Genomic DNA, 19,211 nt, shown 5'->3' with positions numbered 1-19,211 from the left:
ATGGATACTCCATAATTTCAAAAAGCTTAGTTAAATGTTTACAAACAATGCTAGACATGGGGCCTGGGGTAGGGAATGTTCTGGGCATAAAGAAGAATAGACATTGGGTAAGTATATACAACAATAGAATTTTAAATAGTTTGCAGGAAATAAAAAACAGTATGATGGCACTAGTGGGAAAATTCTGCAGAAGGCTCAGCATCAAGTAAAGAAAGGTGACACCCATCTTCCTTGTCCACGGACACTCAGGGGTTTCCATCTCCTTCGAACATTCATGTTGCCCTGGGCCCATACTCTCTTCTCTGGTGAGGTTAACAATTATCCCAGTGATAAAGCAGGATGCAGATAAAGCAACTTGCTAAATAAATAAGTTTATTTCGAAAGATGACTCTGGAGAAGTATGAATATTATAGCTTTCCTAAAATAAATTCATCTTTCCTAGAATTAAGATATTTAAGCATTTTAAATGACAGTATCTACATTACATAATTTCTTGATGATAGTTGGAATACAAAATTATACAACCACTATTTGTGTCCCTTATTCTTCCTCCCTACCTTCTTCCACAAACATTTATTGACACTGTAGTAAGAACTGTGCTAAGATATGAGGATAAAGAGATAAATGACAACTCTTTCCTTTAAAGGTTCAAAATCTAGAAAGGATTCGGGCATGTAGATACAATAAAGACTGCACACTATGTATAAAGACAGAGATGAGACAGTCTCATGAGACCATATACTACAGGCTAAAGTAGGTGGACCAGCATTTGCTTTCTGAAAGAAGAGGCATCTGAGCTTGTTTTACAGGGTCAATAGCTAGCTACTAAGGAAGGAAGGAAAGGATATTCCATGTAAAGGCACCCAGTGCAAAAGGATCGAGAGTACCTGGTCTTTCTGGGGATATGCAAGTAACTGAGCATGGCTGAAGCAGTATGGGTACAGTATGCAGGGAGAAATGGCGGTGATGCAACAGTGAGATAAGTGAGGTTTGCAAACACAAAAATCTTTGTTCCCTAAGGGCAGTGAGGAAGGACAGGGTCAGAGTTGTGTTTAGTGAGGCCACGTTGGCAGTGATGTAGATAATGGAGGAGAGAACTGAGAAGTGAAACTGGAGGCAGCAGCTCAGTTTGGAAACATAAAGGAATCCAGATGAGAAGAAAATCCAGATTCAATTAAGTCAGGGTCAAGCTCATGCACACAAGATAAGGCAAGACCTGTCTCATGACATTCTCCCAGGGGAGATAGGAAGGCCTATTTGATATATGCAGGCTCATCAGGACACCAGGGCAGAGCCTTTTCCCTACAGGCAATGGTAGTGGGTTTGGAAAGGAAGAAGAAAAGAATTAAAGAGGTATTAGGAATCCAGCTTACAAGGGATGTGAAGGACCTCTTCAAGGAGAACTACAAACCACTGCTCAATGAAATAAAAGAGGACACAAACAAATGGAAGAACATGCCATGCTCATGGATAGGAAGAATCAATATCGTGAAAATGGCCATACTACCCAAGGTAATTTACAGATTCAATGCCATCCCCATCAAGTTACCAATAACTTTCTTCACAGAATTGGAAAAAACTACTTTAAAGTTCATATGGAACCAAAGAATAGCCCGCATTACCAAGACAATCCTAAGCAAAGAGAACAAAGCTGGAAGCATCATGCTACCTAACTTCAAACTATACTACAAGGCTACAGTAACCAAAACAGCATGCTACTGGTACCAAAACAGAGATATAGACCAATGGAACAGAATAGAGCCCTCCGAAATAACACCATACATCTAAAACCATCTGATCTTTGACAAACCTGACAAAAACAAGAAATGGGGAAAGGATTCCCTATTTAATGAGTGGTGCTGGGAAAACTGGCTAGCCATATGTAGAAAGCTGAATCTGAATCCCTTCCTTACACACTTTATAGAAAAATTAATTCAAGATGGATTAAAGACTTAAATGTTAGACCTAAAACCATAAAAACCCTAAAAGAAAACCTAGGCAATACCATTCAGGACATAGGCATGGGCAAGGACTTCATGACTAAAACACCAAAAGCAATGGCAATAAAAGTCAAAATAGGCAAATGGGATCCAATTAAACTAAAGAGCTTCTGTACAGCAAAAGAAACTACCATCAGAGTAAACAGGCAACCTACAGAATGGAAGAAAATTTTTGCAATGTACCCGTTTGACAAAGGGTTAATATCCAGAATCTACAAAGAACTTAAACAAATTTACAAGGAAAAAACCCCATCAAAAAGTGGGTGAAGGATGTGAACAGACACTTCTCAAAAGAAGACATTTATGCAGTTAACAGACACATGAAACAATGCTCATCATCACTGGTGATCAGAGAAATGCAAATCAAAACCACAATGAGATACCATCTCACACCAGTTAAAATGGCGATCATTAAAAAGTCAGGAAACAACAGATGCTGGAGAGGATGTGGAGAAATAGGAACACTTTTACACTGTTGGTGGGACTGTAAACAAGTTCAACCATCATGGAAGACAGTGTGGCGATTCCTCAAGGATCTAGAACTAGAAATACCATTTGACTTAGTGATCCCATTACTGGGTATATACCCAAAGGATTATAAATCATGCTACTATAAAGACACATGCACACGTATGTTTATTGTGGCACTCTTCACAACAGCAAAAACTTGGAACTAACCCATTATGTCCATCAATGATAGACTGGATTAAGAAAATGTGGCATATATACACCATGGAATGCTATGCAGCCATAAAAAAAGGATGAGTTCATGTCCTTTGCAGGGATGAAGCTGGAAACCATCATTCTGAGCAAACTATCACAAGGACAGAAAACCAAACACTGCAAGTTCTCACTTACAGGTGGGAACTGAACAATGAGAACACTTGGACAGAGGGTGGGGAATATCACACACAGGGGCCTGCCATGAAGTGGGAAGCAGGGGGAGGGATAGCATTAGGAGAAATACCTAATGTAAATGACGAGTTAATGGGTGCAGCAAACCAACATGGCACATGTATACCTATGTAACAAACCTGCATGTTGTGCACATGTACCCTAGAACTTAAAGTATAATAAAAAAAAGGAACAATGTATGCTAAAGCAGAGTACTTAGTAAGTGCTCAAAATCGCTATTAAATAATTGACCAAGGATTAAAAAAAGAATTAAGGAGGTATTAAGCAATAGAATAAACAGGTTGGTGGCTAGATGGAGAAGTCAAAAATAATACCCAGGTTTCTGTCTGGAGCAACTGATTAGATGATGAAATTTCATACAGATAGGTTATATGATGCAGAACAAGATCAGTTTATAGGCGAGGGGGCAAGGGATAGTAAGGTGATATGACTTAGGGTTCATCACGTCTCCTTGAAGTGTAATCTTGGGATATCCAAAGAGCAGTGACAGCAGGCCATTGGATATATGATGTGGAAGCTCCTTAAAGAGATCTGGCATGGACCTATAGGGAGTTCTGGGATGCAGGCAGTAGTTAAAGGCATAGATAAACTGAGATCAAATAAAGAAGTGAATAAGATGAGAAGAGGGCATTTAGAATATCAAAACTATGATTTTTAAGAACAAATGTCCTCAAATAATAAGAACCATAGAAATAGAAGCACTACAGGCTAACATCTTAGAGAAATACACCCCTTTTCTTCTGTAGCTGAATTGGCTTTAAATTGTTTGGAAAGACCAGGTTTATAAAAGAAAATTGGTCACTATGGAAACAGGCTATTCAATATCAAACAGGTAGTTTGACCACAAAAGTGGTAATTACTTTAGTTTTTTCCTTAATTATATGTTTTCGTGGTTTTCAATAATCATATATTCTTTCTGTCAGAAATTTGAAGTCAGTTAATGATGTGAGCCAAAGCAAAAATCCTAGTCTATAGCTATTTCTCCCATGTTGCTTACCATCAGAGCACCCCAGACCTAGATGTTTTGTGACTTTAATATTCTGCATTTTATCACGGTATACAACTTATCTAATTTATATAGCCAATCTAAATCTAAATGAACACAGTCACAAGAAATGTGTCTCCATCTTTTGCTTCATGGCCAATCTCCTTAATTAAGAATGTATGGATTTCATATTACCTATCAATTTTTACCCTAGGCTGCTATTAAAATCTAAAGCTATACCGGAAAAAAATATTTATCACATTTTAAGAAATATGTCATCAAAATCCTAAACAAAATTCATGTAAATTCTTGTAATCTAAGTCTTTTGTCTGGTACATTATTCTACATTTTTAAATTCAGAATACATTCATATTTAAACAGTAGTTACTTCACTAACCTTATCCAAAAAAGCTTGTATTGCTGCTTCCTGATTCGCCATATAAGCAGTGTATCTATGTCTCCCAATAGAAGCAATTATCTGAGTCTCTTTTTCCAGAAGTTCACACAGAGCAGCTTTCCTTTCAGCTCCAGTGAAAGATTGGTTAATACGTGTAAGTTCTTCTTGCCGCCAGACTAGAGGAATAACACAATAGACTCTTGAGTTTTTAAAATCCCACTTTTTTATGATCACATCCTGACGAGGAGTATTTTATTTTTACATCAATTTAAACAGAAGTATACACGGATAGAATCATTTATATTGTATACCTGATGTGCGAGAAAAAGTGACAAAATGGAAGCTGAGAGACTTAATAAAAGTAGAGTCAAACAAACAGAAGCCAAAGGGAAACAGTACAGATAATGTCAAATTATGTCTCCAAGTGAGCATTCATACTGCCTAGCATTGACAAAAATATGACTTGGACTTTGTGGCAGCCATGAGTGTGCACTGTTCACATCTCCCTTCAAGACAGTACCTGTCACAAAGGGTAAAGGTAATTGACAGTTCCAACTACAGCATTTCAGATCTGCTGCCTTGTTGAAGCTGAGGTCACATTCTGCCTACAAAGTTCTCATCAATGACCAAGCACCATGTGGGAGTCAGAACCAGGCTGTATCTGCCCAACAATGGACTTTTCTGTGGTCAATCATACCAGAGCCAATTGTTGGGCTGGCTTAGCCTTCCTTAGAGCTAAGACTCTCCATACCCCATCTTCTTTCCTTCCCTCTCTCAATTGATGAGGTGTCAAATCTCATCTCAAACTGAAGATTTCCTTTTCCTTCCTCTGCTCCTTTTCCTCTTTATCTTTCACTTCCAATTACATCCTGGTGTCTGCTTCCCCAAGAACCCAAGTTGATATAGTTTTATGTAGAATTGTTGATATCAGTCATTTCCTTCATTCACTTAGGTGCCATTTTCCATTTATTTAAAAAACTCTAAATTATAGTCACAGACGTTATAAAGTAATTACATTTACTGTTTACTCAAACTAATGCATTATGTTATCACAATATTTATGATATTTTAAAGCCCTGGTTACTATCAATAAAAAATGCGCTGCCCAAATTTAAATAAATCAAAATTTCTGAGCTCAGATGCATGTATTTTACCAAGTTTTCATTTAATTTTTACATATACTAAATTTGCAGAAGAAAACTCTTTTGTATCCCACAATTCAAAAATGTCAACTTTATTTACATTAACAAAAGAATAGGGTTGAAAAGAACTTGAGAAATTAAATTGTTCAACCCCACGTTTAAGAAAGGATTCTTCTCTGAACAGCTTGAACAGGTTTAATTGGCCCACCCTGGTTCTAATACTAGCTTGTGAGGCAACACTGCGTCAGGTTGTTTCTTGGGCCACATGGTACTCCTTTAGGTATGTGAAGGGAGCAATTACCCCTCATTTATATTTTATCTTCTCTAGACATAAATATTTCTATTTCTTCAATTGTGCATCATTTGACTCATTTTCTGTCCATGTAAGTCAAGCTCCTCTGATTTATCATAGTACCTCTTAAAATATGGCATACCAAATTTCTGACAAGATAGAAGCTTCTATGCAAACTTCTACCTCCCCTCTCCTATGTCACTGCTAAAATGATAAAAGAAATATGAAAGACAGGAGAATGAGAGAGACCTGAATCAGTACTAAAAATCTGAAAGGAATTTATCCCTATGTAAGAAACCCTGGGGAATTTTGAAAAGATATAGTTCAGATACTACCAAATAAATGAAAAACTGTCAAAAAAGCACATAAATGTTGTTATCCAAACTTCTGCTTTCTCATTTCAGAAAGTGAACATCGTAGCAGAAGATGGGAAACCCGAACTTAAGCAACTCGGAACTAGAGAAAAGAGCAGCTTATCAAGCTATTTGACAGTTTATCATGCTTTAAGAAAGTCTTTGAGAAACTTTCAGAAGAATGCCTAACATTTCAAGTCACTGCAGAAGATAATAACAACTATGAGCTTATGCAAAAAAAAGAAAAAATATTTTAAATAGTACAGAAAACAAGAAAAAAAAAGCATAATAGTTATGTTTAAAATATGAAATGATTATACAGATATTTTCCTGTTGAAAATGAGATAATTTTGCAAAATTCTAGGGATATGATGTTTTCAGAGGGGCCACTTGAAAAAAACTGACACCAAAGGTGAAATTTAAAAGGTTAGCAGAGGGGGCACGCCCAAGATGGCCGAACACAAACAGCTCCAGCCTCCAGCTCCCAGTGTGAGCAACACAGAAGACAGGTGATTTCTGCATTTTCAACTGAGGTACCGGGTTCATCTCACTGGGGCGTCTCAGACAGTTGGCGCTGGTCCCTGGGTGCAGCCCGATCAGCGAGAGCTGAAGCAGGGCGAAGCATCGCCTTACCTGGGGAGCGCAAGGGTGAAGGGAATTCCTTTTCCTAGCCAAAGGAAAGTGAGACACACAACATCTGGAAAATCGGGTAACTCCCACCCTAATACTGTGCTTTACCAAGGGTCTTAGCAAACAGCACACCAGATTATATCCCACACCTGGCCTGGAGGGTCCCACGCCCACGGAGCCTCCCTCATTGCTAGCACAGCAGTCTGAGATCTAACTGCAAGGTGGCAGCAAGGCTGGGGGAGGGGCGCCTGCCATGGCTGAGGCTTAAGCAGGTAAACAAAGCTGCTGGGAAGTTCGAATTTGGGGGAGCCCACCACAGCTCAAGGAGGCCTGCCTGCCTCTGTAGACTCCACCTCTAGGGACAGGGCATAGCTAAACAAAAAGCAGCAGAAACCTCAGAAGAGGTAAATGTCCCTGTCTGACAGCTTTGAAAAGACCAGTGGATCCCCCAGCACGGAGGTTGAGATCTGAGAACGGACAGACTGCCTGCTCAAGTGGGTCTCTGACCCCTGAGTGGCCTAACTGGGAGACATCCCCTACTAGGTGCAGACTAATACCTCACACCTCACACAGCTGGGTACACCCCTGAGACGAAGCTCCCAGAGCAAGAATCAGACAGCAACACTTGCTGTTCAGCAATATTCTATCTTCTGCAGCCTCTGCTGCTGATACCCAGGCAAACAGGGTCTGAAGTGGACCTCAACAAACTCCAACACACCTGCAGCTGAGGGTCCTGACTGTTACAAGGAAAACTAACAAACAGAAAGGACACCTACACCAAAACCCCATCAGTACATCGCCATCATCAAAGAGAAAAGGCAGATAAAACCACAAAGATGGGGAAAAAGCAGGGCAGAAAAGTTGGAAATTCAAAAAATCAGAGCGCATCTCCCCCTCTAAAGCAATGCAACTCATCGCCAGCAACGGAACAAGCTGGATGGAGAATGACTTTGACGAGTTGAGAGAAGGCTTCAGTTGATCAAACTTCTCAGAGCTAAAGGAGGAACTATGTAACCAGTGCAAGGAAACTAAAAACCTTGAAAAAAGATTCGACAAATGGCTAACTAGAATAACCAATGTAGAGAAGTCCTTAAAAGAACTGATAGAGATGAAAACCATAACACGAGAACTACGTGACAAATGCACAAGCTTCAGTAACCGACTCGATCAACTGGAAGAAAGAGTATCAGCGATTGAAGATCAAATGAATGAAATGAAGCGAGAAGAGAAGTGCAGAGAAAAAAGAATAAAAAGAAATGAACAAAGCCTCCAAGAAATATAGGATTATGTGAAAAGACCAAATCTACGTCTGATTGGGGTGCCTGAAAGTGAGGGGGAAAATGGAAACAAGTTGGAAAACACTCTTCAGGATATCATCCAGGAGAACTTCCCCAACCTAGTAAGGCAGGCCAACATTCAAATTCAGGAAATACAGAGAACGCCACAAAGATACTCCTCGAGAAGAGCAACTCCAAGACACACAATGGTCAGATTCACCAAAGTTGAAATGAAGGAAAAAATGTTAAGGGCAGCCAGAGACAAAGGTCGGGTTATGCACAAAGAAAAGCCCACCAGACTAACAGCAGATCTCTCGGCAGAAACTCTCCAAGCCAGAAGAGAGTGGAGACCAATATTCAACATTCTTAAAGAAAAGAATTTTCAACCCAGAATTTCATATAGAGCCAAACTAAGTTTCACAAGTGAAGGAGAAATAAAACCCTTTACAGACAAGCAAATGCTTAGAGATTTTGTCACCACCAGGCCTCCCCTACAAGAGATACTGAAGGAAGCAAAAAACATGGAAAGGAACAACAGGTACCAGCCATTGCAAAAACATGCCAAAATGTAAAGATCATTGATGCTAGGAAGAAACTGCATCAACTAACAAGCAAAATAACCAGCTAATATCATAATGACAGGATCAAGTTCACACATAACAATATAAACCTTAAATGTAAATGGACTAAATGGTTCAATTAAAAGACACAGACTGGCAAATTGGATAAAGAGTCAAGACCCATCAGTTTGCTGTATTCAGGAGACCCATCTCACATGAAGAGATACATATAGGCTCAAAATAAAGGGATGGAGGAAGATCTACCAGGCAAATGGAAAACAAAAAAAAGCAGGGGTTGCAATCCTAGTCTCTGATAAAACAGACTTTAAACCATCAAAGATCAAACGAGACAAAGAAGGCCATTACATAATGGTAAAGGGATCAATTCAACAGGAAGAGCTAACTATCCTAAATATATATATGTACCCAATACAGGAGCATCCAGATTCATAAAGCAAGTCCTTAGAGACTTACAAAGAGACTTAGACTCCCATACAATAACAATGGGAGATTTTAACACCCCACTGTTAACATTAGAGAGATCAATGAGACAGAAAGTTAACAAGGATATCCAGGAATTGAATTCAACTCTGCACCAAGTGAACCTAATAGACATCTACAGAACTCCCCACCCCAAATCAACAGAATATACATTCTTCTCAGCACCACATAGCACTTATTCCAAAATTGACCACATAGTTGGAAGTAAAGCACTCCTCAGCAAATGTCAAAGAACAGAAATTATAACAAACTGTCTCTCAGAACACAGTGCAGTCAAACTAGAACTCAGGACTAAGAAACTCAATCAAAACCGCTCAACTACATGGAAACTGAACAACCTGCTCCTGAATGACTACTGGGTACATAACGAGATGAAGGCAGAAATAAAGATGTTCTTTGAAACCAATGAGAACAAAGATACATCATACCAAAATCTCTGGGACACATTTAAAGCAGTGTGTAGAGGGAAATTTATAGCACTAAATGCCCACAAGAAAAAGTAGGAAAGATCTAAAACTGACACCCTAACATCACAATTAAAAGAACTAGAGAAGCAAGAGCAAACACATTCAAAAGCTAGCAGAAAGCAAGAAATAACTAAGATCAAAGCGGAACTGAAGGAAATAGAGACACAAAAAACCCTCCAAAAAATCAATGAATCCAGGGGCTGGTTTTTGAAAAGATCAGCAAAATTGATAGACCACTAGCAAGACTAATAAAGAAGAAAAGAGAGAAGAATCAAATAGATGCAATAAAAAATGATAAAGGAGATATCACCATCGACCCCACAGATATATAAACTACCATCAGAGAATACTATAAACACCTGTATGCAAACAAACTAGAAAACCTAGAAGAAATGGATAATTTCCTGGACACTTACACTCTCCCAAGACTAAACCAGGAAGAAGTTGAATCCCTGAATAGACCAACAGCAGGCTCTGAAATTGAGGCCATAATTAATAGCCTACCAACCAAAAATAGTCCAGGACCAGACGGATTCGCAGCTGAATTCTACCAGAGGTACAAGGAGAAGTTGGTACCATTCCTTCTGAAACTATTCCAATCAATAGAAAAAGAGGGAATCCTCCCTAACTCATTTTATGAGGCCAACATCATCCTGATACCAAAGCCTGGCAGAGACACAACAAAAAAAGAGAATTTTAGACCAATATCCCTGATGAACATCGAGACAAAAATCCTCAATAAAATACTGGCAAATCGAATCCAGCAGCACATCAAAAAGCTTATCCACCATGATCAAGTGGGCTTCATCCCTGGGATGCAAGGCTGGTTCAACATACGCAAATCAATAAATGTAATCCAGCATATAAACAGAACTAAAGACAAAAACCACATGATCATCTCAATAGATGCAGAAAAGGCCTTTGACAAAATTCAACAGCCCTTCATGCTAAAAACTCTCAATAAATTCGGTATTGATGGAAAGTATCTCAAAATAATAAGAGCTATTTATGACATATCCACAGTCAATATTATACTGAATGGGCAAAAACTGGAAGCATTCCCTTTGAAAACTGGCACAAGACAGGGATGCCCTCTCTCACCACTCCTATTCAACATAGTGGTGGAAGTTCTGGCTAGGGAAATCAGGCAAGAGAAAGAAATCAAGGGTATTCAGTTAGGAAAAGAAGAAGCCAAATTGTCCCTGTTTGCAGATGACATGATTGTATATTTAGAAAACCCCATTGTCTCAGTCCAAAATCTCCTTAAGCTGATAAGCAACTTCAGCAAAGTCTCAGCATACAAAATCAATGTGCAAAACTCACAAGCATTCTTATATACCAGTAACAGACAAACAGAGAGCCAAATCATGCATGAACTCCCATTCACTATAGCTTCAAAGAGAATAAAATACCTAGGAATCCAACTTACAAGGGATGTAAAGGACCTCTTCAAGGAGAACTACAAACCACTGCTCAGTGAAATCAAAGAGGACACAAACAAATGGAAGAACATACCATGCTCATGGATAGGAAGAATCAATATTGTGAAAATGGCCATACTGCCCAAGGTAATTTATAGATCCAATGCCATCTCCATTAAGCTACCAATGACTTTCTTCACAGTATTGGAAAAAACTGCTTTAAAGTTCACATGGAACCAAAAAAAACCCCGCATTGCCAAGACAATCCTAAGCCAAAAGAACAAAGCTGGAGGCATCACGCTACCTGACTTCAAACTATACTACAAGGCTACAGTAACCAAAACAGCATGGTACTGATACCAAAACAGAGATATAGACCAATGGAACAGAACAGAGCACTCAGAAATAACAACACATCTACAGCCATCTGATCTTTGACAAACCTGACAAAAACAAGAAATGGGGAAAGGATTCCCTATTTAATAAATGGTGCTGGGAAAATTGGCTAGCCATAAGTAGAAAGCTGAAACTGGATCCTTTCCTTACTCCTTATATGAAAATTAATTCAAGATGGATTAGAGACTTAAATGTTAGACCTAAAACCATAAAATCCTTAGAAGAAAACCTAGGTAATACCATTCAGGACATAGGCATGGGCAAGGACTTCATGTCTAAAACACCAAAAGCAATGGCAACAAAAGCCAAAATTGACAAATGGGATCTAATTATACTAAAGAGCTTCTGCACAGCAAAAGAAACTACCATCAAAGTGAACAGGCAACCTACAGAATGGGAGAACATTTTTGCAATCTACTCATCTGACGAAGGGCTAATATCCAGAACTTACAAAGAACTCAATCAAATTTACAAGAAAAAAACAAACAACCCCATCAAAAAGTGGGCAACGGACAGGAACAGATACTTCTCAAAAGAAGACATTCATATAGCCAACAGACACATGAAAAAATGCTCATCATCACTCACCATCAGAGAAATGCAAATCAAAACCACAATGAGATACCATCTCACACCAGTTAGAATGGCAAATCATTAAAAAATCAGGAAACAACAGGTTCTGGAGAGGATATGGAGAAATAGGAACACTTTTACACTGTTGGTGGGACTGTAAACTAGTTCAACCATTGTGGAAGACAGTGTGGTGATTCCTCAAGGATCTAGAACTAGAAATACCGTATGACCCAGCCATCCCATTACTGGGTATATATCCAAAGGATTATAAGTCATGCTGCTATAAAGACACACGCACACGTATGTTTATTGTGGCACTATTCACAATAGCAAAGATTTGGAATCAACCCAAACGTCCATCAGTGACAGACTGGATTAAGAAAATGTGGCACATATACACCATGGAATACTATGCAGCCATAAAAAAGGATGAGTTCGTGTCCTTTGTAGGGACATGGATGCAGCTGAGAAACCATCATTCTCAGCAAACTATCGCAAGAACAGAAAACCAAACACCTCTGTTCTCACTCATAGGTGAGAACTGAACAATGAGATCACTTGGACTCGGGAAGGGGAACATCACACACCGGGTCCTATTGTGGGGAGGGGGGAGAAGGGAGGGATAGCATTAGGAGATATACCTAATGTAAATGACTAGTTAATGGGTGCAGCACACCAACATGGCACATGTACACATATGTAACAAACCTGTACGTTGTGCACATGTACCCTAGAACTTAAAGTATGAAAAAAAGAAAGAAAAGTTAGCAGATATGAACAAAAAAGAAAGCAGAAGTAGCAATATTAAAACATAAAACTGGGGGGAGAACCTCAAAATTCAGGTCTTTTAGGTAGGTGATTTTATGATAAAACATCTGACTGTCATGAATGTTTATACAGGAAATCATATACCACCAAGTATGTTTTTAAAAAATTCTATCAATTATCAACACAATGTTGGGGAGTATATTTTATATAATTAAAAAATAGATAAAATACAAATGCATTAATCTATGACAGAGCCAAGTAAAAAAATTAAAAGCATAAGATATTTGAACAATGATTTTTAAAAATTAAATTGTCATACCTCAAGATCTGAACACCAAAAGGTGAAAATGTAACCTCATTTTCCAAGTTCAATAAACCATTTATATAGATATGTCATAGTGTAGTAGAAATCAGAAATGTTACAAACTACATTTTTGCCATAGAACAATTAAACTAGAATAACAAGAGTTTAAATAGAAATATTCCAACTGCTTGTTAATTGAAGAAATATCATCAAAAATAACAATTTAATCAAAGAAAAGTAAAAAGCATAACAATATTAATAAAAAAACGCTACATGTCAAAATGCATAGGATGCAACAAACATTTCAGCAAGGTAAACTTGGGGAAATTTGGTATAAATAATCCTCAAATGTCAGTCATGTACCTGTCAAAAGGAGGAGGGATTTATAAAAAGCTGTAATGTTTGTAATAATCAACCATAAGTCTTCTCTGACAGATCATGTCTTCTGGACACTTCGCCCATTCTTCATGACTAAAGTTTACTGAGAACAGTTTTGATCATTACTCTGCTACCTTGGAATATACATCTGGACTGGGAACCCAAACTCACTTAAGCCATGTTTGTGCTATGCTCTGCATAGACATGAAAGCAAAACAGGTTGAAACTGCAGCCCACTGCTCATTATTCTGAACAAATATTCCCAAAGTCACTTTAGTCACTGGCATGTATCATAAGTTTCAGTTCATTCCACATTTTTTTTGGATTTTCTGAACTATTCCTAAAAAGACTTATGTGCCACATTTATAGTTCTCCTTGTTTACTGAGCCTCTCACATGCAGCAACCCTGGTTTTGAATTTGCAGAATAAATTCTGTCCTTGCACTTCCACGAGCAGGATGCTTGTGGATTCCTCCCCATAGATAGTAGGCTTCTCTTCCATCCATAGAGGTTTACATAGTTTTAGCTTCAATAAATAAATGGGAAATTTGTAAAAACATAGAAAATCTAAACAACATTATCAACCAACTTGATCTAATTGCCATTTATTGATTACTACACCCAAACACAATAGAAAGTAAATTCTTCCTACATGCACACAGAATATTCTCCAATGTCATTTGTATTCTAGTTGTTAAAATAAGTCTCAATAAATTTAAAAGAACTCAAATTGGTGGGGCACAGTGGCTCACGTCTGTAATCCCAGGTGTGCCACTTTGGAAGGCAGAAGTGGGCAGATCACCTGAGATCGGGAGTTTACGACCAGCCTTACCAACATGGAGAAACCCCATCTCTACTGAAAATACAATATTAGCCCAGTGTGGTGGCGTGTGCTTGTAATCCCAGCTACTCAGGGGGCTGAGGCAGGAGAATCACTGAACCTGGGAGTCAGAGGTTGTGGTGAGCCAAGATCATGCCATTGCACTCCAGCCTGGGCAACAAAGGCAAAACACCGTCTCAGAAGGAAAAAAAAAAACCAAAAAACAAAACTCAAATTATACAAAATTACATTCTCTCATTATAATAAAATTAGAAATCAGTAACAGAAAGATACCTGAAAAATCCCCAAGTATGTAGCAATTAAATAACCTACTTCTAAATATTCCATGGGTCAAGAAATAATCAAAAGGATAATCAGAAAGTATTTTGAACTGAAAGAAAATGTCAACTCAACGTATCAAAATGTGAGGATGCAGCTGAAGCAGTACTTAAGGGAAAATTTACAGCACCAAACACCTATAATTAGGAAAGAAGAAAGTTCTCAAATCAAATGACCTCAGCTTCCACCACAGGACTGGAAGAGGAGTAAACTGAACCAAAGGTAAGCATAATGAAGGAAATAAATAACAATAGAAATTAACAAAATGGAACAGAGAAAAAGAACTGGGAAAAATCAGAGGAAGAGTAATAAAACTGATAAATTCCTAGGCAGACTGATCAGGAAAAAAAGGAAGAGACACAAAATTACCAGGTATTGAGGTAACATCACTATAGATCCGATAGGTATTAAAAGGATAACATGGAACATTATTAACATTTTTATGCCAATAAATTCAACAACTCAGATAAAATTACCAATTCCTTTAAAGACAGTAACTATCAAAGCTTACTCAACGATAAATAAGTCACATGAATACCCCTATATTTATTAAAGAAATTGAATTTATAGTTTAAACCTTCCCACAAAGAAAATTCCAGACCTAGTTGGTGTCACTGTTGAACTCCTAACATTTTATGAAGAAATCCTACTAATTTTACACAAACTGTTTTAGAAAATTGAAGAGCACAGAAGAGATTTGCATTATCCAAATACTAAAACCACAGAGTAACATAACAAGGAAAAAAAGTCACAGACCAATATCCCTTAGGAATGTAGATGCAAAAATTCTAAAACAAAATTTTGGCAAATCAAGTTTGACAGTATATAAAGATAAGACAATAACAGGATGTGGGGCCTTTGGGGATGTGATCAGATAATGACGGTGGTACCCTCATGAATGGGATTATTGCCCTTATTAGATAGACCCAAGAAAGCTCTTCATCCCTTCGGCTATGTGAGATCACAGTGAGAAGGCACCATCTACGAACCAGGAAACAAACCACCCCCAGACACGGAGTCGGCTGGTGCCCTGACCTTGGAGTTTCTGTACTTGAGAACTCTAAAGAATAAATTTCTGTTATTTATGTCTATGGCATTTTGTTATAGTAGCCTGAATAGACTATGATCTTAACAAAGATGCAAAGGCAATACAATGGAGAAATGACAGTGTTTTCAAAAATGCTAAAGGAAAACTGGATGTTCAAAAGCAAAAAGTTTAAAAATTCATCAACACATATCTCACATCTCATACAAAGTTTATTTCAAACTGGATAATATACCTAAATTCAAAATATAATATAAAACTTCCAGAACACATAGGAGAAAAGCTGTGTGACCTTAAGTTTGGTGATGAGTTTTTAGATATAACACCAAAAGCATGATTCACATGAGAAGAAACTAATAGGACTTATTGAAATTAAAACCTTTTGCTCTAAGAAAGACACTGTTAAAAGAATGAAAGGACATGCCAAAGCCTGAAAGAATGGAAACCTGCCTGAAGACTGTGGGAAAAGAGTAGATCCTCTGAACACACCCATGCCTCTCACTTCCTTTCCTCACCACTAGCTGCTGTTTCTCCCCTGTACTCCTTTGGAAGATGAGTGAATGGGAAGGGGCAGTTCTTACTTGGCTGGATAAACCCCCACTCTCCAGGCCTGTCAGATGATTCAAACTCACCACCCTGAGGCTCTTGAGCTGAACCGCAACTCCCCTGGCCCAAGACAGATGTATTTGCACTCCAAGTAGCCACTTAGGGATAATCTAGCTGTTCACTTCAAGCTTCTTTCTGACAAGATCCTTTCATTTCTATAGCTGGCCCTATTAAACAGGACCAAGAGCACCTCAAATTACCCTGTTGCATGCTCACTCTCTCGTTTTCTCTACTGTATAGTCGTCTTTTGATAGAAAACAAAGATACATCTCTGTTTTAAAAATCCTGGGAGTGCTATAAATAATGCAGCAGCACTCTCCAATATCAAAGAAGCCTGAAAGCCCTCCTCTAGTTCTCTGGGTTTCCTTGTTTGGAGTCAGACCCCAGTCTACCATCCTGGTCAAGGTTCAGGCAACAATCCTCGTTGTTCCCCAAACACAGTGAATATTTCAAAGCTCACCAAGAGTACTCCCTTGAAGCTCCTCTCACTAGCAATGGCTCTCCCCAAATGGAGAGCAATGGCTCTCTCCAAAAAAAAAACCTACCTTACTAACCTCTTTAAATTTCTCCTAGCCCTTCTTATACCTTTTATTTTGTTAAGTGACCCATGAACCAATAAATAGGTCCTATTTTACTTCCTTTGTAAATTATTTATGAGGGAGAGAGAGATTGACTCTCATTGACTCTGGTATCTTGATATCTCACCTATTGGAGCCTCAGTCAAAAATAAGGCAGCTTGATAGCACCCTCCAGAAAGGCTACAATGAAAAAGACAGAAGCGTCCAATGTTGGAGTGGACGACAGAGCAATTAAAACTCTCATACTCTTCCATGGGAGTTTAAAATGATACAACTTCTAAAAAACTATCTGGTGGGATTTGCTAAAGCTGAATTATGTATATCCTATGAACCAGCAATTCCACTGCTAGGTTTACACCCTGAGAGAAATGTGTGTGTGTGTGTGTGTGTGTGTGTATGTGTGTACATACACACAAGTAGTACTACTACAAACATCTTTTGGTGAATATATATATATATATATTTGGTGAATATATATATATATTCACCAAAGTTTACTACTTATATTTGCCAAAAACTAGTTGTGGGGGATGGGGTGGGAAGGACCAAATCCACAGTAAAATGGATACATAATTTATGGCTCATCCACGCAATGGCACACTATCCAGAAACGAGAATAAACAAAGGGCAACTACTCACAATAAAAGGATTGGTCTTATGACATAATACTGAATTTTGAAAAACAAACACAAAAAATTCTATTCTGCATAACTGTACCTATATAAAATTTTTAAATAGACAAAACAACCCCAATTATTCTATTTAGAATATGGGATACTTAGCACCTTTTTTTCCAAGTAATGGCCCTAGTGACAATTCAGAACGATAAAAGAGATCACCCTCAACATATTGCTATAAAAAGACATAAAAATCAAATATTATTGCCTGGAGATAGCCTCATCTTTGACATATTACCTTATACAGCTAAGTTTATTTTCTTAAATTGATATCATTTTGCTTTCATTACTGAAAAACAGGTTACCTTGAGAAAAAGTTAAGTTTCATATTATGAATTACAGTTCAAAGTATACAATTATCACTATGAGCCACAAGAGGGCAGCAGTTCCAAGGAATGGAGTTATGAATATGAAATGAAATTACAGAAGAGCAATATAAATTATTGAGTTTGTGAACCACAGATTTTTTAACAGAACTTAAAAATTATTATTCCAAGGCTTTTAATTTAGAATTTTAGGACTAGAAAAACCCGAAAGACGTCTGTTTTATATAAGAATGTATTTCATTTTCATTTCATGTATTTCATTTTCTTCCAATATATAAATCATATGTGGACTTATATAAAATATATCTGTTTTACTTTAGTATGAAAATTCTGTATAAAATCATTTGCCATACAACAATAGCTCACATATGTATAGGTCCTTGAACTTTTTAAAATATTTTCATAAATGTAATATTTTATCCTTTTTACTCTATTAAGCCCTCTGAAGTAGACATGCCAAAAATTATTAATTTCCTTTTGTAGATGAAGAAATTGAGGTTTGGGAGAGGTGAGTAGCTTGTCCTAACTAACACCACTAATAAGTAGAAAAGGCAGAAGCTCATTCAACATATTTTCTATTATTTTGCACAGTTGTTAACCACACAAAAATAACAATGGTATTCTTTTTTTTTTTTTTTTTTTTTTTTTGAGGCGGAGTCTCGCTCTGTCGCCCGGACTGGAGTGCAGTGGCCAGATCTCAGCTCACTGCAAGCTCCACCTCCCGGGTTTACACCATTCTCCTGCCTCAGCCTCCCGAGTAGCTGGGACTACAGGCGCCCGCCACCTCACCCAGCTAGTTTTTTTTGTATTTTTAGTAGAGACGGGGTTTCACCGTGTTAACCAGGATGGTCTCGATCTCCTGACCTCGTGATCCGCCCGTCTCGGCCTCCCAAAGTGCTGGGATTACAGGCTTGAGCCACCGCGCCCGGCCAACAATGGTATTCTTTAGTCACATATGAATTTAGAATATTATTTTAATAGAGTTCTGCTCTAATAGAATGTTAGTGTTAAACTTGTCAATAAGACCTTTCATAGATACCTGGCTAATGATGTTCTCTATTGAACTATTGACACTTGATAATCTTTGTTATCTTCTGATAGAAAAAATGGAAGTAGAAGTGAAGTTTGAAGTAAAATAAGCAGTATTTTCAGAGGATGATGATTAGGATAAAAGGGAAAACAGACACACAATTCTAGGGAGCAGGCTTAACAGTTACCTCAAAAACTACCATAGTAGTTGTAAATGTTTACCATAAGCTGTAAATATTCCTAAAGCCACTCAATTTTTATGTTACCAGGAAAATGAATTTATTAATATTGTTTATTAGCCCTAATGTTTAATTATATTATTTTTGGTAAATAGAATATTATAGCTATAAAAACAGACTCAATATCTGATGCTTAAAAATGTATCCAATTAGAAAGGAAACTGCAACTTGAGGAACAGAACATACAACATCTA

At 37.8% G+C, this 19,211-nt stretch overlaps 1 protein-coding gene across 4 annotated transcripts in view; it reads right to left on the bottom strand.

Annotated features, from left to right (window-relative positions):
• Nucleotides 1-19,211, bottom strand: part of IQUB (IQ motif and ubiquitin domain containing) — a 94,737-nt gene that overhangs the window by 30,987 nt on the left and 44,539 nt on the right. For all 4 annotated transcript variants that reach the window (XM_033192238.1, XM_033192239.1, XM_033192236.1 and 1 more), the window contains one exon: nt 4,298-4,473. In XM_033192238.1, the coding sequence (XP_033048129.1) occupies nt 4,298-4,473 (176 nt within the window). The remainder of the gene's footprint in view (nt 1-4,297; nt 4,474-19,211) is intronic.

This window comes from Trachypithecus francoisi, unplaced genomic scaffold (genome assembly GCF_009764315.1).
Source record: "Trachypithecus francoisi isolate TF-2019V2 unplaced genomic scaffold, Tfra_2.0 Lachesis_group4, whole genome shotgun sequence".
Classification (NCBI taxonomy): Eukaryota; Metazoa; Chordata; class Mammalia; order Primates; family Cercopithecidae; genus Trachypithecus; species Trachypithecus francoisi.
Note: the sequence above shows the minus strand (reverse complement) of the source record. Positions and strands in the feature narration are given on the sequence as shown.